The sequence below is a fragment of the Camelus bactrianus genome, chromosome 27, assembly GCF_048773025.1.
Source record: "Camelus bactrianus isolate YW-2024 breed Bactrian camel chromosome 27, ASM4877302v1, whole genome shotgun sequence".
NCBI lineage: Eukaryota > Metazoa > Chordata > Mammalia > Artiodactyla > Camelidae > Camelus > Camelus bactrianus.
In genome coordinates, this window is record NC_133565.1 from 25191966 (window position 1) to 25214921 (window position 22956).

A 22956-nucleotide genomic window follows, 5' to 3' on the forward strand; every position below is an offset into this window, starting at 1 on the left:
TCTGATTCCAAAGTTCATGGTTTCCCGGCGATTCCATGCCCTGTGCCCTGAGAGAAGACCCTGTCATCTAGCATAAGAAAGGAAAACAGTGGGGCTTCTCGCTCAGCCTGGGGCCCATCCTTCAGGGTGTGTGTGTGTAAAACCCTGTTTATTCCTGCACATCATGCCCCTGAACTTCATGGAGATTCCTTGGCTCAGAGTCAGGGCCACTTCCATGAAAGAGAGCCATGAGCTGGAAAGACTTTGGTCCCAGAGTCTGTTGAACACTGTGATAGAAGAAAATTCTGTTTCCCAGCAGGTTCTCAAGACTTTTAACACATAGAGAACTTTCTCTCTCCTCCCTTCTCCACTAAGACACTCCTCTCCACCCTCCCAACCCCAGCTGGCTGTCACCTTGGTCACTGGGGAGTCTGTTGGCTTTGACACACAAACTTCAGTTCTCCTAATGGCCTGCCAGGACTGGAGTTTACTTTCTCCTGTAACTATCTTGAATGTAGATATTTTTAAAGGATATAAAATTTCACTTTATTTTTAGAAGCAGTTTTCCTTTGAAAAGTAATAAACGTAGAAAGTTTAGAAAATAAAAATGCTCAAAATGGAAAAAATTAAAATCTACTATAAACTTTCCATCCAAAGATAACCAGAGTTAAATTTTCTGTATATCTTTCTAGTCTTTTTTTTCCAGGGATAGATATACATAAAAGTAGAATGGAATCGCGTTCTACATATGATTTTGCAACTTGCTTTTTGTGCTTCATAATACAGGCTGAACTCGTTTCCAAGTCAGTAAACAGCTTTCCATAATTGGAATATTCTACACGCCAGGCTCTCTGTTGGATATGGTAGGGAATACAAAAGGAGGAATGAAAAGTGTTCCTTGACTTTCAGGAGAGCCCACAGTCTAGGTGGGACAGAGAGCGTGATGTCTACTGGTCAAGTGATGCAGAAAGTGAAGAGAGCCCGGTTCCCTGCCCTCGTATTGCTGCTGATTGTGCAGCTGTGGGTGAATTTTTCCATCAGGGAAAATTGGCACAGCTGCTCCCATCAAGCTCTGCTGGGTTTGAGGCTCAGCTACAGTGCAGTGACTGGTCACTGAGAGGGAACATACGTTAGTGAGAAACTCAGGCACAGGCACTCCGCTGATGGGTCTGCGTCCCCAGAGAGCCAGAGAAAATGGGCTCAAATTTGCTGCTCCCAGAGTTGGCCTCACAGTGTGAGCATTTTGAGGTAGGTGCCAAGCATGTATCTAGTGTTTGATGACACGTATTTCTCATACAACATGGCCCTCCTAACAAGCCAACTATTTATCTGCTGCTCAGATAAAGAAACAACATTCCCACCCAATAATGGGAGAAAGATGATTGTGTTCAGCTCATTTGGAGGGAATGTGGGAGCCTCCACCATGACACCTTCTTAAGAGATTTCCAAGGAAAATTTTGATCATACCTGGTTTCCGTCTTGCGTGCGGCTTTAGAGCCCAGCCCCATGAAGGTGCCGCTCCTCTGTGGGGTATGTGAAAGCGTCCTAGGATGCCTAAGCAAAGCGGTACCAAGGAGGGCCCTGAGTATTCGAAAGCCTCCTTGGATATACAAAACATTACAGAAAAAAAAAATGGAACCTGTCCAAATTGGAATAGCATGTAAAGATCTCTAGATATTGTGCCAGATAGGGATATAGATTTGCCTGCTCAAAAAGAGAGAGAGAGTTGTCCAATTCATAGAGACAGAAGGTAGAATGGTGCTCCCCAGGGGCTGGGGGAGGGGAAATGGGAGCTATTTAATGGGTACAGAGTTTCAGTTTTGCAAGATGAAATGAATTCTGAAGATGGATGGTGGTGATGGTTGCCAAACAATGTGACTGCACTTAACGCCATTGAACTGTAAAATATATGAACTTAAAAATAGTTAAGATGGTAGATTTTATGTTACGTGTATTTTACCCAACTTTTTTTTTTTTTAAGAATCAGTTTTTTTTAAAAAAGGAAAGGTAGCTTTTTTGTGTCATTGAAGAAAGTGTCAGTGGGAGGAGCTGGAGGCAGCAGACAGCATGAATCCCTGGAAGGAGCTTTGACGAAGGGCGCTGCTCTGGCATCCTGTCGGGAGGCCATTAGGCACCATAATCCTGACAGTCTTGCAAGGGACAGTCGCACAGCCAGGAAAGAAAGGCTGGCAGAGAACGGAGGACACGCTGGAGACAGCTGGAGAGGGAGGAAATGCGAAGAGAGGGCAACCTTCTATCTCGTCAATGTTTGTAGCTCTTCACCGACTGTTCTGGAACAAGTCCAAAGTCAGAGGGATCCGGGAGGGGCTCAGAGAGCACACTCTCTGCTCTCATGGGGCTTCAACCTGATTCTACAGCCCCGAGGTGCCTTGATACTTTGAGTCAAACCTTGAAGCTAAATGCAGTCGCTGTGAAGACTCCCTCGTAGGAGGCTCACCACTGTCAGTTCATTGAATTCGTGCGTTAAAGCTGAGGCCACAGGTTGTCAAAGGTTTCTGGGTGACAAAAACAAACCCCAACAGGCTCTATCCTTAGCACCTACCCCCATCCCTGGCACAGACGTGGGAAGCAGGGAACTGGTTAAGAGCACTGGTTTTGGAGTCAGACTGATCTGGGTTTTTGATTTCTGGCTCTGCCTTTCCCTGGCTGTGGGGTTTATGGTAAATTATTTACCCACTCTAAGCCTCTGTATTCTCTGCTCCAAAAGTAGGACTAGTAACAGTGCCCCTCCCAGGACAATTGTGAGCGTTGATTGAGATGATTTGTTTGTTCACACTGCTGCCGGGCACCATGCCGACCTGGGATCAACCTTCAATACACGGCTGTTTTTAGAGGACTTAGTTATGATAGATGCTCAGGGATGAAGGAGACCTAAGGGTGAGCAAGCCCATGCATACCCTGGTAGGCACAGTCTCCTTGCAGAGGCTGATAAATGCTACAGGCAGCGTGTGCTCCTGCTGTGATGGAGGAGGGCGACCTCAGTGGTGATGGGGACCTCACAGAGCAGGGGTCAGCCAGCAGAGATAGTGGGGGCCGTGGTTTCCTCCTGACACACACCTGACATCAGGTCATTCCCCAAACCCCCAAAAGCCCCCCATCACCTATAGAATAAAGCCCAACTCACTGGCCCAATGGAGGCTCTTTGGTAACTGGCCAGTTTGGTTTTTAAGTTTATTTGATCCTGCACCAGCTAGATCTACTCCATTATCCATGCCTTTGTTCATGTGATCCCTTCCTCCTAGAATGCCCTTTCCCTACCTCTGCATGCCCATAGTGTCCTTGTCTGTCAAGGCTCAGCTCAAAAGCTACCTCTTCTTCAAAGGTCTCCCAGGTTCCCCCACAACTGGGGTGATTTCTGCAACTTCTCAGTTCTCGGAATCCTCTCATTGAGAGAGGCTCCCCTCTCCTATTGTAGGATTTAGTCAAATGTCTCATCTCGCATCCCACACAGTGGCGGGTGTTTGACAGAGGAAACGAGGGAGGAAGGAGAGCCAAGAAGCACTTGGAACTTTTCCAGATGAAAGGCAATTACTCCTTCCACACGAGGGCCAAAAGAGAACGCTCTGCTCTTCAGGGCACATGCGCCAAGAAGGGAAAGTATTGCCGTGGGATGAAGAGGCTTGTTCACTGTCCACTCAACCCACACTGAACCACCCTAGGCAGGACAAGCTAACCTGATGGAGCAGTAAGGTGCAGTTTCAGGAGGTCTCCAAGACCACCTCCTGGTCCAGTAATTCACTGGAAGGACTCCTAGAACTCAGCAAAGCTGTTACACTCACAGTTACAGTTTGTTACAGCAGAAGGATACAGATCAAAATGAGCCAAGGGAAGAGGCGCACAGGGCAGGGCCCCAGACAGACCAGTCACGCGTGGCCAGCTGCGCTCCCCCAGGGAGTCGTGCGGACAACACTTCCTTCTCCCAGCAGCAGCGGGTTACAACAAGCACAGAGTATTGCCAACCAGGGAAGCCCACCCGAGCCAGGCTGTCCAGGGTTTCCTTTGAGGGTTGGTCGTGTAGCCGTGGCTGACCACCCACTTGGCTGACCTTAGTCTCCAGCCCCTCCAGAGATCAAGCTAGTACCATATGACCCAAGACGCCCACTTTAAGTCACAGTGTTAGCATAGACTGTTCCAAGGCTCCCATGTCAATAAGAGCTTAGAGATGGCTTTCTGGGAGCCAGGTCCACAGCTCCCATTGGCTCTCAAAGAGAAGCATGACCCCAAAGGGGACTGAGTGGATGTTCCCCATGAAGTCTTCCCAGTCCGGGAATCAGGGCCTGCAAACTAGAGTGAAAAGAATGAAGTTTGATTCTAAGTGGCCCATCTTCTTTCTTACTCCTGACTAGATCCCAGGACTACAATCCAAGAACATCTGCCCCCAAAGTTTACGGGATTGGGCTAGGCACCCCTTGCTTCCTTTCAGCTGCATCCCAGGTGCCTCGCCCTCTGCTTTGCCCAGGAATCTGGCTGTAACCCCAAACGTCTGGTGGCCCATTCTGGCCAGGACCTTCAGCTTCCAAAAGCCTTTACTGAAGATCTTTTTTGAAACCTGGGCTCAATTCCCACCCAGGGAGGCCACCGAGGAGTCATGCTGAGTCCCCCAGCCCCCTTCCCAAACTCCTACAGGAAGGAGCGCTCTGTCCTGCCAGGTTGGCGGTCAGCACCGAGTTAAGGGAACTCAGTTCTTGGCCCAAGATTCCTGCCCCAGGAAAGGTACTTGTGCCTGATGGAAACTTTGGACTGAAGGATACTCTTTTCCAAAATCCTAGGTCTGATATTTACACAACGTCTGAAATTAATGCAGAGAAAACCTCCAAGTGCCTGGGCTGGAACAGAAGGCTGAGAACAGGAAGGGGCAGGTCCCAAGTACTGGGTTTTTTTCCACAAAGAGAACAGGGCAAAGCTCCACATCCCTGGGCGAGTGAATCATGAACCATTAATCCTGCCATGTACCTCTCCACTTTATACTGGTTTTACTGCGATTTTGAAACCTAGAGTGAGGAAAAGTGGGAATAATGGGGAAAGTTGATCGTGTTGAGTTGAATTCTTCCCTCGGGTACCCACCCTGGACCAGTCATATGCTTCGGGGCCAGGTTTGGCTGCAGCCCCACTGAAGGCAGCACCATCAAGGCCAGCCTTCCTTCTCAACTTCCTTCTTAACTTGGCTCACTCCCAGCCCCTTGGAAATGCAGCCTTCCTCAGGCTGCCAGCATGGCTCTGAGTTTGTCCCTGGATGCTGTCTCTGGAGTTACCCACCACTCCCTGCTTGGCAGCCTCCAGGCCCATCTTGTCCACTCCTAGTCCTCTCCTAGCAGGAGTGGAGGGTGAATAGGTCTTTCCAGGGGCCACGTGTATGCTCCAGGCAACCCCTGACAACCGTACTCAGAGTTACCCTCCCTCCTAGGGCTTCTAAAGTGTTCCAGAGCTGAGGAGCTTAGAAATCAAGTGACTTGCAACCGTTATGATCAGCCTTAAGCTTCACACTCCTTCCATTCCCAACTTAATCCAGAAGGGACATAGCCCATTCATTAAGCGCCGTTCTTTCTTTCATTCAACAGATATTTACTGAGCACCTACCATGTGGCAGGCACCGTTCTAGGCACCTGAAGTATAGTAGTGAGCAAAGCGGACCAAAGTCCCCGCCCTCATAAACTGCATATTCTCTTGGGGGAACAGACAATAAATGAACAGAAAGGGGCAATATTTCTAATAATGATGATGATATAAATAAACAATAATAGGGTGACATGCCAGGGAGGCACCAGTAGGGGTGAGGGAACAGGGTAGTGAGAGAACAGGGTGGTGAGAGAAGGAACATTTGAACTGAGGCTGGAGGATGAAAAGTGGCCAACTAGGGAAAGATCCAGAAATGTGTACCAAGAAAAAGGAAGAGCAGGTACAAAAGCCCTTAGGAGGAAACAGATTTTTATGTCCAAGAGTGTGGCTGGGAATAAAGGTATGAGATGCAGTGTGAGTAGGAGCGAGGGCAGATCATGTAGGGACTTGTAGGTAATGGGAGAGGGTGGACTTTACTCCAAAAACTTTCATCCTGTTCTGCCATGAAACATTGACTAAGATTCCTTGTGCTTTAGCCATCCCTTCTGACCTGAGTTAAGCATCCCTGGCTCTTTCAAGATTCCAATGTGATACAAGCTCCTTTCCTCCCAGCTCCTCCTGCCACCCCACCCAACAGGATCAGACTACTCAGAGGACACAGGACTTCTGTTTGATGATCTAGACGGAACAAGAAGAAGTTTAGAGCAATCTGACATAGGAATCATCATTTCCTGCCTCTTCTCCTAACTGGAAATCAGCAATTTCCAGAGGCCGCGTTCATGGGTATTCTGACCAGAGCTGCCAAGAAACTTGCCCAGATAGCATATGATGGGTCCAAGCTATGAATTCAGATTGTATTTCTAAGGTACCCACCTTCTCCTGTACTGTATCATATCCCAGGAAAGTGAGAAAAGGCCATTTTAGGAAATTGCATACCACCTGTGTTCAAAGTGGACCCCAGAGAGAAGACGAAGAACAGCATATTTCTTGTAATAGATCCAAGTCACAGTTATCACTAACAAGGACGTTTATCAGAGGCTGAAAGGGAATCAAGACAGAAAAGCTGGCGAGAGGAGAAACTGAAGTTTTCTAAAGTATTTAATGTTCTCCGTGCCCTGAACCAGGGTCTGCTCCTCCCAGTTTCTCATTGTGCTCATCACCCACCTCCAAAGGCAGGGTCTTTACCTTCAAGCCCACGTAAGCCTTCAGCAAACCAAGGCCAGCGCTGTTTTTATTGTGGGACCAGCATCCTCCAGGCCCCTGGTAAAGACAGTGAGTTTGGCCACAGATTGGCAGTGGCAGAAATAGCTCACTGAGCTGATGTCTGAAGCTGAAATTCAGAAAGGGCTTCCTTCCTTTGTCTCACCTCTTCCTGCAAGGAGTTGGCTGGCTCTTCCAGCTGCTGGAGGCAAGGGTTCTCACATGGCAGGGCGAGACTTTAGAAAGGTCCAGAAGACCCAGCCCAAGGGAGGGCTCTACTGACTTTTCTGGTGAGTTGACTGATAAGGAGGCCAATTACTCATGAACAAGTGACGTTCATGCCTTTGCAGATACTGGCTGAGCCATGGTTCATTCAATCAGGAATGACTTGATTGAAGCTCTTTTAAAAACTGGCCCTAAAAACCCCTGGAAAGAAGTTAACAAGGACCACCTACAGCGCTGCAGAGCAGAAGTGGATTTGTGTAGTGGCCATCTTTTTTGGAGCCCTCAGGCAATTTACATGAAGGACTTGGGGGAGAAGCCAGCCACCATGTTGGGCGGCAGGGGCCAGTCCTCCATTGGAAAGATAGGACTTGGAGCTCTAGCCAGGTTCTTCCCTGCTGATGGAGAGTCCAAGAGTGGATTAGGACTCTTGGGAATTTGCCTCCTCCATACTGGCCTCTGTGTTATTATTAGATACCCCCAGCTCTGCCCACATTCCAGGCACCCTGTAGTCCTGGGCGGAGCTGGAGTAGATGTTGGATTTCTCTCTTATGAACTAATTAAGGATTCATGTTACCCTCTACCAACCCCTAAAACCCTCTGGATCTGAAATTCAATGAGAACATCTCCCCTCTTCCCTTTAAATGAAATATTTGTTGACTGAAGAATGGAATGAATGAGTAAAACTAGGATGTAGAGAAGCTGGGAATGTTGAGGAAAAAACATGGAATTTATAACCATAAGACATGGGTTCCCAGCCAAATTTAGCCACTTACTATCTGTATGACTTTCGGCAAGTTACTTAACCTGAGTAGTCATCTCACAATCTGTAAAGTGAGGATAACAGTACCCATCTGTGAAAGACTGTTTTAAGCATGACATTATGTACCATTGTGATCAGAGCACAGTTCCTGGCACATAGTAGGTCCTTCATAAAGGTAGTCTTTAGATTGTCCATGAAACCACTGTATAAGCTGATTCCAACTGTAAGATGCTAACTCTTGCCTGAGAGTGGAAGGGGGATGGCTGCTCTCACCCAGTAACCATGGAGAAGCTCTGAGAGTAACGAGTCTTACGTCACTGGAGAGGACACCAGCAGCATTAGGATCTCACTTACAGTCCAGAATTTTATTTGAATCCATATACCCCATGCAGGCTTGGGTGAACACAGGAATGAGCCCTAGGTTAGCCAAGTTGGTGGCGGAGGCGGTGGGGTCGTCCATTGCTATAATTGTAGATCAAATGATCATCCACAGGTAGGGTGTCATTTAAATTAGATCTAAGTATAAACTGTATTCGGGTGTAACTTCTTATCAAGCCAGCATGTGCAGGTTGAGGGGCTACTATGTGCAGAGCCCGGTGCTCGGTGCCCACGGAAGGTGCTCAGTGCGTCTACACTAGATTGAATGCAGTGATGAGCGTAAGTGATGCAGCTGTTCTCCTTCCTTAACGAGGGCGGATCCAGTTGGACAAGATTTAGGAAAGGAAATGGAATTTACTGAGAGCCATACAGTGTCTTTTATTTAATCCCCACAAAAGTCCTTTGTTGTTATTTGATCAGCACTTTAGAAGTAAGGAAATTGAGTCTTCAAGAGGTTAAATAATCGGGCCAAGATTTTATGTTCACGTGTAAGTATCAGGGTTGTGATTTAATAGGATCTACATGACTCCAAAACCATGATTTTCCCACTAGCAGCCCTGCACCCCACCCTTGTCCTCACCACTTCCCCACCCACACACCCTCGTAAGTGCTGGGCCTGGGACTTTAAAATAACCATGGGAAAGAAGTCACAAGCTGGGATGTGCTGGTTTATTAGTTGGTGGTAACAACAAGGACTGACAGGGGCAGAAGGGAGATGGTTTCAGTCTGGGTTACCTGGGGGAAGTTCCCGGAGGTGGCATTTGCACTGGGTTCAGAGAAGGCCATGATTAGGTCAGAAGCAGAGCTGTTCTACAGATGTAGAATCTTCTGGAAGGAACAAATTATGTGAGCAAAAGGAGGGAGGGGAAAGGGCAGGGCCAGACCCAAGCCAAGGGCACTGCTGGGAATCAAACGTACGGCCACGTTAGCAAAGGGTCTTGAGTACCAATGTGGTGAGTACGTTCGGGAGGTATGACTCCCTCTGGATCTGTGTCATTTCTGATTTCTTTTTTTCTCCCAATTTCTCCACTTGAGCCTTGCTCTTCCCTTCAGAGCCTCCCCTAACTCCTCTGAGACTCAGATAGGACCCTCACAACCTCACAGCATCTTTGCATCCCCCCACCCCTCGCTTCTTCCCCAGCACATCAAGAGCACAGGGGCATCTTTCCAAGTGGGCTTGAGCCTTCCCAGAGAATGCTGACCTGGGTGCAGGAGCAGAACAAGCAAGAGATAAGCTGGGCCCTACCTGTGGGGGAGGCTGTGATGAGTGAGATGTGACTCACTCTGACCTTGTGTCAAGTGAGTCTCTCTTCTGCACTGTGTGGAGCTCGTATTTAGAATCTCAGAGAACTCCAGGGCCAGTTTTCCCACTCTGCTCCATGTCAAAGATGGAAAAACTGAAGCTCGGGGTCATGCAGCCATTCCAAGCAGGGTCAAGGCTAGGACCCTGAGCCCACTCACTCATGTCTGCTATCTCTGCACAGGTTTATCTCCACATTCGATAAGCAACTCAGGGGAAAACCCTTCCTCCCCCTCTCACCGTGCCCCTCTGTCTTAGCACAGCCCTGCTCAAGGCCAATCCTAGACAAAACTGTGGGCTTGAAAAGTTTATCTGCAGCACCCCCAGCCTCCTGCCAATAGCCTTTCTCGGTGGACCCTCTTAATTGCCTAGAAAGCAGAAAAACATCTGCAGTACTTAACATGCTTTGGTGATGACAGAGCCGTCATAAAATAGGAATAAGAAAATAAACAATATGGGAAAAGACATAGAGAATAAGGAAGAAGGGGAGAGGAGAAAGAGGAGTAAATACAAAGAAGTGTTAACATCCCCCCAAATTATCTTCACTATGTTCCTGGGGTGACGCTTGCATTCTGATTCCAGTGTGCAGATGGGAAAACTGAGAGCCTGCATGAGTTCCCGTGGAATCAGTTTCCTGGCTCCCCCTTTTCCACACCCTTTCATGTGTCTGTTTAGAATATGTAGAAAATTAGCAGCTGCAGTTAGGGTCACTCTAGCCAGATGTGTCCTTGGTGTGGGATCCCTGCCACTTTCTCTTTGCTGGATTTAAAACCAGCCTCAAGTGCACCTGCTTTTATGCACAGATCCATGAATGATAAGAGACGAGGTACGACTGGGGGATCAGCCGGCAAATAAGTGATGTGCTGGAGGCTGGAGGCTGGAGGCTGGGGGGATGGCTGACCTTGATCCTTTTGAATCCCTCCCCAGGAATTAAGTCACAGACACAGAGCCCCTTGGGTACTGGCAAATCTTACTGGTCAACCAGTCTGCTGAATTCCAACATCCACCAATTCATTTGACAAGTAGATGTGAAATACCATTGTTCATTGTAGCCCCCACCCCCCTACCACCACCCCTGCACTGTGTGAATTAACACAGGAGGACTTCTTTTTTTTTGACTTAAGGCTTGATTTTAAACCTTGAGGAAGTCACAATCTGCAGGATAAGGCCAAGGTAGCCTATAAAACAACAGAAAAATTAGACGCCTAAAAAAGTGACCGTAGAGGCAGTCACAGTTGGGAGAGCAGAACCGAAGGGCAGGGCCTGATCAGCTTCATAGAGAACACAGGAGCACAGGGTCAGGGAAGGGGGAATAAATCCATCCACTTATCCAGCAAGCATCTGCTGAGTCTGTACTGATGTGGCTGTCTGGCTGGGCCTGGGCATCTGACATGGAGGTGAATGTGACCCTACCCTGCCTTCAAGCTGTCAGACTGGCCTTGGTTTCAGGGTCACCTTCAGAACTTCTGCAGGACAGCAAAATGAACGAAGAATAAGTCTTCATTGGAAAAAGAGAAGTGCCCATTATCCTCCTCCTTTTTCTTTATTACTATTAGTAACTTCCAGCAATGTGCTGGTAAACCCACTCTCAAAAAAGGAAAGAAAGAAAAAAAAGAAAGAAAAGCCCTCGTCTGTAGTGTCTCCTGATTTCCAGAGTGTTAATACCCTCATCGTGACCATTTTCAAGCTGCTGATGTGACGTCACTGAACATGGAGTTGAGAAGAGATGCTTAAAATTGGCTTCAGCTCAACACTGGTTCTCCCTGGATCCCTGGGAAGGGAAAACCCTGGGTGTCACACTCCTCACTGCACATGGACCATGACCTCCCCAAGGTCACATGTTGTACTGCTGTGCTAGCATTAGCATTGCTATGTGCATCACAAGCAAGCCATATATGTCCCTGGCTGAGATTTATTGACTGCAAACTGGGAGTGGCCTTACCTCAAAGGGCTGTACCTCTCATGGGTGCTCGACAGATGTTGTCCTCCAGGCCCATCCATCCTCCCTTGGCCTAGAATTGGAGGAGGTGACTTCTAAGGTACTTGGGCCTCCATTTGTTCATTCATTCATTCAGCAGGTATTTTCTGATGGCCCTCCTTCTGTGCTGGGCATTTTGCTGGGGGCCAGGGAGAAAGTGAGGAACAAGACAGACAAGCTCGCTGCTCTGTAGAGCTCACAAGCCTGGGATTATGACTGCCAGTCCTGAGAACTGGGGACCAGAAGTCTGGTCCTGACTCCATCTCCAACCTACCATGTGGCCTTGAGCAAATAACTTACCCTCATTGGGCCTCAGTTTCTTCACCTGCAAAATGGAAGCACTGGACTTGATGTTCGCCAAAGTCTAGCCCAACTCTGACCTTTTGTGGCTCCAGGGAGGGAAGAGAGGTCTGGAAGCCATGTGAGGAAGACTTGAAGGAACTAGGAATGTCTCCATAGGAGAACAGCGATGGGAGAGCAGATCAGACCCCTGGAGGTCCGGCAGGAGTCCCATGAAAGAGGAATGGCCCCTGAGGGTAGAACTCGGGGGTGGAAATTATAATGAGGAGGGTCATCTTGACTCTGTCTTAGAAGATGCTGAGCACAGTTGGAGCTGCCCAGCAGTGGTGGGGGCTACCCTATTCAACCAGAGGCTGAAGACCACTTGCCCCAGCCACATAGACAGGATCCCTGGCAGGGAGGTCGTGATTGTAAACCCCAAAGCAATCAGTTTTGAAGAAACCACCCCCCAAAAAAGTCATTTGGTCCACTGTGCTACGTGGAAAAAGCAAAAAGGACACCAAATGATTACAATTCCACAGAACACAAGTGAATGCCTAAGGAAAAAGACCAGAAAGATAATTATCAAAACATGAATAATGGTTGGATTAGGATTGAGGATTAGGATGATTTATTTTCTCTAGTTCCCTATTTTCCAAACGTTTGGTAGCTTGGTGATGTTATTTTTGAAACAAAGGCAGTTTTATCCTTTATGGAAAGTCATCTAGTCCAGCCCTCATCCCAGGGCACGAAGCCTCCCTGTAACCGCTAAACTCTCTTCCAGTCCCTTCATTCTGAGAGGCTCACCCAGGCCTGACACCAGCGAGGTGGGGGGAGAGTGGTGCTGATGGATGCCTGCTGAGTGCCAGACCCTGGGCTGGGTACCGAGCCAGAGACACAGCCCCTGCCCTCCAGAGGTGGGGGGGTGGGGGGCCCTGCCTGGCATGTTATCTCGCTCGGCCTCTGAAACAGCTGTGGGGGTGAGTCTTGTGCTGTTAAAGCAGGAGGTGGCTGAGCCAGGACCAGGGGATCCAATGCACGTTGCTGGAATAGGAATTCAGGGCAGGCAGGTCAGGTGCCCAGTCAAGCCCCTCAGCTGATGGAGTAAAGGCCAAGGCCCCGGCAGGGCTGGCAGGCATGGGACAGAGTCTAGCTGACGGGGAGGTGGAGGGAGTCCCTGTCTTCAACTATAGATCTCTCCCTCTCTCCCTCTCCCTCTCTCTTTCTCTCTCTCACACACCCACAGCCTCACTCAGGTTCAAAGCACTAACAAAGCCGCCATCAGGCCTCCTAATATTTCCCTCCTGAGAAAGCCAGTTCCTTGATGATGAATCCAGCCCCACAGAAGTGCCACTCACACACCTCGCCTTCACCCAGCATCCGCGTCCTGCTCCCCAAAGCTCCTCTTCCCTTAGTTTCAGGCGCCCCCCTTCCCCTTCCACCAGCCCAGCTACCCAGGCCCCTCGCCACCTTTGCTTCCCATGGAGAAAGGCCTCCCTGTTGACAGGCCTGGCAGGACCCATCTCCTCACATAAAGGCTCAGTGAGTCCTGGAGACACTTGGAGTCCAGACAGAATGGAATTTCTCCCTATTTTCTTTACAGCTGAGAAAACACACACAAACACAAGAGCATATTTATTGCAATATTTCTATCCCAAAGTTTGTCTTAAAAAAAAGAAGAAATAAAATTAGTTTCTCTGCCCACATCCCCCCCACCCCAACACACACACATACACACACACACACACACACATACACACACACACACACACACACTCCCTGCCCTTTTCATTGCTGGCCGAGGCCAGGGGAAAAAACTGAGTGGGCCCAGGCCCCACAGAGAACCACTGCGTCCCGGACAATGTTGGGCTTGTTCAGAGAGGGAGGGAAGAAACACAACTCCAAAAACATACACAGAACTGCCCAGTGAAGGGTGTTCTGAAGGAGAAGAACAGGCGGGCCTTGTGTCTGGACGTGGTTTCCCTGAGGCTCTGGGAAGAGAGTGGCCTGGGAGACGAGCCCCCTTCTCACTGTGGAGACTCTTTCTTGGCTGTCACTGCTCACACTGGGCCTGAACCAGAGGCCCCTCAAATGCCAGAGCCTGGAGCCCCAGAGATTTTTTTTTTTTCTTTGGAAGACAAAAAAAATCCCTGAGGAGAAGCAAGGAGCTACTTCTTAGGCCTTCGGGATTTTCCAGACTTCCTACAACATGAGGGAGACAAGCCTCAGACGTTCATGTCTGGAGCCCAGCAGCGCCCACACAGACAGCCCTTTCCTCACTCTGGGGACCGGCGTATGTGGAGTGAATGGAGGATAGTGGTGGAAAGACCACTCAAACGACAGGCCGGGGTCACCCAAGAGGGTCCCCAGAGTCCTGGGTCCTGCCCGCTCCTCCCCCACACATTCCTGAGAGGAGGACCCCAGGAGCCCCTCATCCTTAACTCCATCCCGCCGCAGCCAGTGGTGACCGAGCCAATAGCGACGCCTGCTGGGCCGTCCGATACTGGCCGAGTCAAGGTCCCAGAAGCGGGCGGCCTCAGCTGGGCACTACTCTCAGCCACAGAAAGCGCTGTTCTTGTCTTTAGTTCCCTCCTCCTTGCGGAGCATCTGTGAGGCAAACACTTTTTAAACCAAGACTAAATGCTCACAGACTGAGAGGAGGGCAGGGAAGATACCAATGCAAGTCTGTCCAACAGAACAACTCAGTAAACATCCTCAAGTATTCGCCATGGGATGCACAGGTGTCTACGGTGGGACTGCGTACCCTCTAGGCAGTGGTGCCCCATCCTAGGGAGCTTTTAAAATACCTGAGGACCGCTGAAGCCCAGATGATTTCAGGGAGCAGCCAAGACTAAGAACCAGCTCGCTGGTTGATCTCTTGTAAATTCAGTTGGGTCTTCTGGGGGTCTACCTGCACTGGCCCACTTGGAGTCAGGGTCCCATTTGTGCAGGAGAAGCCCTTTACAAGTCATTGTCACAGATGAGTATACTTAGCATGACAGTTTTCCAGCAGATGACAATAAGGAAGGTTTGTTTCTCTAATTCACATGAAGTCATTGTTTGGGCCAGCAGGAGGGATCTAGGGGTCCAAGGCTTTCATTTCTCTCCTAAATTATTAATCTGTCCATCCCACAGTCTCCTCAAGAACTCTCTGGGTGAGCATCCTTCCCTTGACTTGAACCAGGCCTCTGAATTTTGCCCCAAAACTTGGAGCAATCTCCATCCTAAAACACACAAGATCCCTGAATCTGAAGTTGGTGGCAGGTCCAGATTTCATCAGGGATGTTGGGTAACTCACATCACTTCTCAGGGTCTGGGGGATTGTGTTAGTCAGGGTTCTCCAGAGAGGCAGGACCATTGGGATATTTGCATACCTATAGAGAGAGACTTATTATAAAAATTGGCTCACACGACAATGAGGTATTTGGCAAGCTAGAGAGCCAGGGTTCCAGCTGGAGTCTGAAAGCTTGAGACCCAGGCAGGAAAGACTATCTCTTCTTCGGGGGTGGTTCAAACTTTTTGTTCTATTCAGGCCTTCAACTGATTAGATGAGGCCCACCTGCATTAGCAGGGCAATCTTCTCTATTCAGTCTACCAATTCAGATGTTAATCTCATCCCAAAACACCCTCACAGATGCACCCAGAATAACAGTTGACCAAATATTTGAGCACCCCATGGCCCAGTCGGGTTGACACAGAAAATCAACCATCACAAGCATCCTTCAGAGTGAGCCTTTGTTGGTTGGAAAATGAGAGGTCTCCTAGAAAAGGTAGCAGAAGGTTTCCAGCCTCACATCTGTAATGAAACTAAGAATCTGTGAAGGTTTTGTGAGGAGGGAATTCTTGGAGAAGATATCTCCCAAATCAAATGCAACTTCCTTACCTTGGTGTGATTTCAGATCCACGGGTGTGGAGTTAATCTCACTCGTCCTGTGACAAATGCCCTCAACTTCACTGTAGCTGAACTTCCAAATAACACCTCTGCTTCTGCCTCCCCTCTTCCAGGTGAACTATGACCACTCTACTCTTGGTGTTTGTGACTCTGAGGGTCATCGCAGCAGCTATCTCAGTAGAAGTTTCAGGTGAGGACACTCCCACGCATGCCCCATTTAACCAGCAGGCACTGAGGATTGGACTCTGGGGATGGAGAACCAAGCCTGGCACTGCTAGTCCTGGTGCTTGCTCTGAACCATCACATCAGAGAAGGGACGCCCTCTGATCCTCCTCCAGCCCCAGTTCTCCCTAAAGGATGAAGAGTCTGGGCCAACAAGACTTGTCCACTCAGATCTGTGCTCCCTCTGGGTACCCAGGATGTCCAGAATTCCCTAAAAACTGGACCCAAGTCACTTCCAAGGCTGCATGGGTCTCTCCTTTGAGTCTATCCTCTCATGAGGGGACCACACCCCTGGTGTGAGCTGCCCCTAGGACGGAGGGAGAGTGAAGGGGTGGCTGTTCGGGTGTTGACAGAGCTGGGATGTGAGGCCCGGGATAAACACCGACCTCTCACAGTGCAGAGCAGTGACGGGACGACAGGCGCCCTGATTTCCCCTCCTCCAGCTTGGCCACCACCTCCCAAAGCAAAGCTCTAAGGAATCCAAGAATTCTAAATTTGAATCTGGCTTTTCATTTTGAAAGGTATCACTGCCTAATAAGAAGATAGAATGTATTTTATTCAACAAGCTGATTTATAACTTTTAAATATTTAGACATACAGCCTATGGGTCTCCATTTGTACTCTTGCTCTGGGACCCACAAATATTCAGCCCCGGGCTATAACCTGGGATGGCTTACCCACACAGGCCAACCAGTTTGCTTGAGAGCTTTAAAAGCTGCAGAGCTGGACACTGCTATCACTTTCGGCTGTCCCCAGAGAACTACCACCCACTAAAACCATGCTACTTCGTCGTGTGCTAGGACTGAGCGTTCACAGGGAGATTTGTGTGGAAGGGCCTCGTGGTGACCGCCCAGGACCTCAAAAGGTTAGGGCTGGACCCCTAACATTCCCAAATCTCCATTCCTTGCTTTGTTGTGTATCTTCCACCCACAAATATCTGAAACATTTTTATTTTCTACCTGTAGGCTTTCCTGGGAAAAAAGTTTCCATAAGTATATAACTCTCTGTGAAATGTACTGTTTTGTGAAAGCTGTTCCCTTCCCATTGCAGGGAGATCTTTGCCTTCTAACGGGGTTTGGCAAACATGCTGCCTCTTCCCTATCAATGCCCTACGTGAATTTTGGTGGAGTCTAATCATATCCCAACCCCACCTCTGTCTGACTCTTTGAAGACTTCAGTGTCATCCTCTCTGTTGCTTCTCCAGCCAGACCCCAATCCCCCAATAGCTGAAGAGAATGACTTGTCCCTCTGCCAGATCCTGATGGAGCCCAAGCAGACCTCCTCAAGTGGGACACATCTTTGACATTTTTGTATCTTAGCTTTAAAAGTTGTGTGGATTTTCTTTTCTTCCCCATAATAATTTTTTTGACCTCCAAATAATTTTTCCACAATCTTTGAGTCAAGCAGTCACTCCAGGAAGATGCCTCCTGTTTACCCTATGGCTTGGCATCCCCTAGGGTACCCCAGTCTGAGAAACAGAGAGATGGTCTCCCCTCTGAAGTTCCCCCTAGTCCTCTGCAGCCTCTACTGGCTCCATAGCTCCTGTCTTGAGGCACAGAGACCAGGGTCTTGAGGAAGCTGCTCTGGAAGGGAATCCATGTGGCACAGGAACGTCCCTCAGCACAGACACACACGTGTTCATGGGTCATTGTCATTTCCAGAAGGACTGACAGGGAAGCTGGGTGGTCCTCTCCAGGCACTAACAAGTCTGTCTCCCACCCCATGTCTCCCCCACAGACCCTGACAACTCGCTGAGTGTCAGCATCCCTGAACCATCCCCCCTGCGGGTCCTGCTGGGAAGCTCCCTCACCATCCCCTGCTATTTCATCCACCCCGTGCACCCCGTGACCACCGCCCCCTCCACCGCCCCTCTCGCCCCGAGAATCAAGTGGAGCCGTGTTTCCAAGGAGAAGGAGGTGGTGCTGCTGGTGGCCACCGAAGGGCAGGTGCGGGTCAACAGTGCCTACCAAGACAAGGCCACGCTGCCCAATTACCCGGCCATCCCCAGCGATGCCACCCTGGAAATCCAGAACCTGCGCTCCAATGACTCTGGGATCTATCGCTGTGAGGTGATGCACGGCATCGAGGACAGTGAGGCCACTGTGGAGGTCGTGGTGAAAGGTGAGAGCCTCCCACAGGGACGCTGCTTCACCTGCGGATGGAGCCAGAGTGGCATCCTCACTGGTGTGCACCCAGGCTGGCTGGCTTTCAATCCCAGCTCCTCCCCAGCTGGTTTGCACCCCAGTCAAGTTACTTAACTTCAGTTGCTTCCTCTGTGACACAGAACTGGTAATATCACTCTCTCTGGACTTTGGGGAAATTAAATACTCCCTGGTCATATTCACACTTAAATGACAGTCTTTGCTTCCTAACAATCCTGTGACTCAGTGACCCTTGTGATCATCCCCATTTTACAGACAAGCAAACTGAGGTTCAGTTACTGCCTGAAGTTTCCCTGGAAGTGAGCCAGAGCAATCTCCCGACTCTCCATCCAGTGTCTTTTCCCTCCCCCACCTCCAGTTCCAGAAGCCAAAGAAAGGGATGGGGACTCCCTGGTTCCCTTTCCCTCCATTGCCCAAGGAAAATGCTTATGTCCTTGGTTGGCTTCAGAACTTCAGTCAGCACTAGATTTTTCCTGTTGGGAGGCTCTGCCACAGATGGTCCACTCCTGTGAGAGCCTTAAACAGGACTCCCACTAAGAAGCCCCTGGGCTTAAGGTGCGTGAACATCTAAGTGTCTCTTTCCCCAAAGCAAATATGGGGTCCTGGAGTGACAACAAAAAATTATAAGGAGACCGATTTTAGGTCAAGTCAGAGAAATTTCTGATGGTCAGAATTATCACAAGTATTCCAGTATGTCTTGTGGGGTAGTGGAGATGAGTTATGGGAGATGTTCCAGCAAAGGCAGAAGGACCACGTGAAGACGTGGAGAGGGGATCCTCAGGGAGAGGCCAGACCAGATGTCTCTAAGGTCTCCATGACCATCGTCATAATTCTGCGAGGACCTCCATGGTGAGAGGCTGTGCCTGACCTGCTGTCCCACCCTCACGTGTCTTGCAGGCATCGTGTTCCATTACAGAGCCATCTCCACGCGCTACACCCTGGACTTTGACAGGGCCCAGCGGGCCTGCCTGCAGAACAGTGCCATCATCGCCACGCCCGAACAACTGCAGGCCGCCTATGAGGACGGCTTCCACCAGTGCGATGCCGGCTGGCTGGCCGACCAGACCGTCAGGTTAGCCCCCAGGCCACCGTCAGAGTAGGGTGGGCAATGGGTTGGAACGGTGACCAGCACTGAGCTGAGACCAGCCTGACACCGTGGCCAACCCAGGCTGGGGCTGGAGGGATGCCTTGGCCAATTCTAAGTCAGACACCCAATGACCTGTCCCAAATCCTTGATCTTCTGTCCTGCGGTGGAGTGAGTAGCCACTAGCAACTTGGCCCTACATGAGCATTTTCTCCATGGAAATTACACATCATTATTCTTCCTACCCATTTTTTCCCTTTGCCACCATTTCTGTGCTTACTTCTTCTTTAAACATGGGTGATTACATATTTTTGTAAACCACTTTACATCCTGTTTTTTTTTTCCTACAAGTACAATTTCTTTATTAGGATTTAGGATTTTGATTCACATGAAAGGCTTACTTTTTTTATTTTTTTAAACATTTTTTATTGATTTATAATCATTTTACAGTGTTGCATCAAATTCCAGTGTAGAGCACAATTTTTCAGTTATACATGAACATACATATATTCATTGTCACCTTTTTTTCTCCATGAGCTACCATAAGATCTTGTATGTATTTCCCTGTGCTATACAGTATACTGGGATTTCAAAATTGTAGAATACATCCTGTTTGTTTTTAATAAGGCAAGACATACATAAATTAAGCTTCTTGGCACATTTTTCCCTGAGCACAGCTGCTGAGGGATGGGTTGCCCACAGGACAGACAGAGCCCTGCCTTCTAGGGCTCTCAGTCATGTGAGTGAGCCTGTTAAGGCAAGATGAGACAGTTCATTCGGGGTGGATCAGAGCCCTGAATGCAAAAGCCAGAACCACAAAGCCACAAGAAGAAAACAAAGGAAAATATCTCTGTAATCTTGGGGTAGGCAAGACATCTTAGGACACAAAACCCATCAACAATTTTTAAAAGAGCAAAATGAGACAACAGCCTGACATGGTGCAGAAACCCACACCTCAGCCTCAGAAAGAGCTGGGCTCAAACCCCAGCTCCGACACTTGGAAACTGTGTGACCTTGAATCAATTGCTTAACATCTCTGGGCCTCTGTTTCTTCCATTTAAAATACAGCAATTATAGCACTTGCTTCATTAGGTTGATATGAGACTCAAATGGTACAGAGCAGGGTTCAGCAAACCATGGCTCATGGGTCAAGTCCAACTTACCCTTTGTTTCTGTAAATAAAATTTTATGGGAACACAGTCACGCCTATCTTTTTAGGTTGCTTTGCACCGCAATCGCAAGGTTGACTGGTCACAATGGAGACCCTGTGGTCTGCAAGATCTAAAATATTTACTCTCTGCCCTTTTATAGAAAAAGTTTGCAAGCCTCAAATAGAACATGCTTGGCACCAATAAATATTCAGTCAGGGGAGCTTTAATTACCAGTTATGGTGAAAACATATATCTCAATAAAGCTGGGGTAAAAACTGTAAAAGCAAGTAGCCCACAGATCTAGGACAGAGACTGGCAAACACATCAGTAAGTCACCATTTCCTCCCACAAGAGAGGAGGATACAAGGGTACAGTCTCCCAGCCCCCTCTGTGCCCTGAGTGTCACACCTCTACTTTGGGTTCCTGACAGGTACCCCATCCACACTCCGAGGGAAGGCTGCTATGGGGACAAGGATGAGTTTCCCGGCGTGAGAACCTATGGCATTCGTGACACCAATGAGACCTATGATGTGTACTGCTTCGCGGAGGAGATGGAGGGTGAGGCTGCCCGCCCCCTTCCCCAAAGCCCCCCGCCCAGCCCCTTCATCCTGCTGACACTCAGGATCACACAGGCCTCCTCGGGGCAGGGCACTATCCCAGGACACCACACACTCGACCCCCCTCTGCCATGCCCAGCTGGGTGGGGAGGGAAGAGTTGGGGAAGGAGGGGTCTGGCCCCCTCACTCTCCCCTTTGACGAAGGCCTCAGTGGCCCCAGGCACCTGCAAAGGTCTGGCCCACCACCCCACCCCTCCCCCAAGCACAACCTTGTTAGGTTTTCAGAAATAGTTAGAAGAGCTCACAGGCATCCCTAACGCCCCTATGGACACTTCGGGGCCTACAGACCCCAGTTTGGAAACCACTGCTCTGAGGGTCAAAACCTGATGCTTGCTTTTCCCATCAGAATTTGGATTTTTTTAAAGGATTGCTCAAGTGGACAATGTTTGACTCAGGAAAGACGCCCTAGTGGTGGGAAGTGCCACAGCAAAGTGCGGGCGAAATGCTTTCCAGCAGGAGTTTCCATCCGGGCTTCACACTGCTCTGAGCTTTCCTCACTTCTTTGCCTTTTCGGCGGTTTTTTCTTGGTTCCCCTGTTTTAGGAAACCAACGTCACCCTGCCCAAAAGCCCAAAGGAAGTGGAGGGCAGGATCTGAGATACGGACCTATGGGACCAGGGCTCTGAGAAGTTAGAGGCCAAGCCCCAGGGAACGGTGTGGATCTCCTTGGGGATGTGGGGCAGACATGGGAGGGAGCTCCTCACCCCGCCGGCTCTGTCTTTCACAGGTGAGGTCTTTTATGCAACATCCCCGGAGAAGTTCACCTTCCAGGAGGCAGCCAACGAGTGCCGGCGGCTGGGCGCCCGGCTGGCCACCACCGGCCAGCTCTACCTGGCCTGGCAGGGCGGCATGGACATGTGCAGCGCCGGCTGGCTGGCCGACCGCAGCGTGCGCTACCCTATCTCCAAGGCCCGGCCCAACTGCGGGGGCAACCTCCTGGGCGTGAGGACCGTCTACCTGCACGCCAACCAGACGGGCTACCCTGACCCCTCATCCCGCTACGACGCCATCTGCTACACAGGTGGGGCTGGGTCGGAGTCCGGAGAGGAGCTCCAGCCACCGTAACTGGGGCTCAGAGGACAAGATCTTAAAATGGGGGGTTGGTTTTTACTTCCATTAAGGGACCACTAGGTACCTGAACCCCATGCCTTAGCACCTCCCTATTTTCACTGGTTCCTAGAAGAGCTAAGATAGAATCACTGGAGGCTGCTGAGCACCCAGCCCTGTCTCCTCAGCCCAGAACAGAGAGGGAAAAGCATGAGATTTTTAGTCTGTTTTCTCAGGTTTGAATCACCCCTTTGCTGCCAGCTACCGTTCAGCTGTGGCAAAGTCAAGGCCCTGAGCCTCGCTTTCCTCCTCTGTCTAGTGGGAAGATGGTGGTCCTGCATGGAAGATGGGGGAGAATGCTGGCTCTGTCCTTTCAAATTGAATACACTTCAAAAGGAGAACAGAAGTGTTATTGAAAAGGGTGGGGGAAAGTTTTGGCAGGGACTTTATTTTGAAAATTTGGACTAAAACTTTTAAAAATAAGGTTTTTATCTTGTATTTTACACAGTCTAGGTTATAATTAGAATTAACTGCTAATTCTTGGAGGGAAAAAAGCAATGAATAATATGGAGGTGCATAAATTTTATCACAAAATTGGTGCTAGCACGGTGACATAGCTCATTTCACGTTTAACTTTCACAGCCCTATCTTACATAAAGAGGGTTATTTTTGCAAAAATGATTAGGATTTTCCCCCAAAGCCTCTCTTAACCTTTCAATATTCTCACCACCCTGTCTGAAGTAGTAGCACCTTCATGGATGTTCTCTTTATTTTAATTACTAAGTGGCTCGTTTCTGCCAGACTCCCGTGTGTTCCTGACTGAGGCGGGCAGTTCTCTCCTGTCAGTTTCATCGATTTCATGAACTTCTGCATCTTTGGGAAGATTTTTCAGGTTCTCTTTGTAATTGACTTATGTTAGCCATTGGCTAGTTACAACATCACACGGCCACAGGATACTCACAAGATAGGTAAGGAGGCAGCTGGCATTGATCAGGAAGGGATGTTGGAGCAGGATGCTTTCACAAGCACTGAGCTGATTGGTCAGTATCCTGGGCTGTGATGAGTACATTCTCTTTTAATCTGGAAACCGTGGGCGCCATTATAAT

General features: G+C 49.2%; 1 protein-coding gene across 3 annotated transcripts in view; it reads left to right on the forward strand.

Annotated features, from left to right (window-relative positions):
• Positions 1–22956, forward strand: part of ACAN (aggrecan) — a 62474-nt gene that overhangs the window by 11327 nt on the left and 28191 nt on the right. For all 3 annotated transcript variants that reach the window (XM_045516710.2, XM_045516708.2, XM_045516709.2), the window contains exons 2-6: positions 15682–15758; positions 17528–17911; positions 18850–19024; positions 20618–20745; positions 21531–21824. In XM_045516710.2, the coding sequence (XP_045372666.2) occupies positions 15689–15758; positions 17528–17911; positions 18850–19024; positions 20618–20745; positions 21531–21824 (1051 nt within the window). In that variant the 5' untranslated portion in view covers positions 15682–15688. The remainder of the gene's footprint in view (positions 1–15681; positions 15759–17527; positions 17912–18849; positions 19025–20617; positions 20746–21530; positions 21825–22956) is intronic.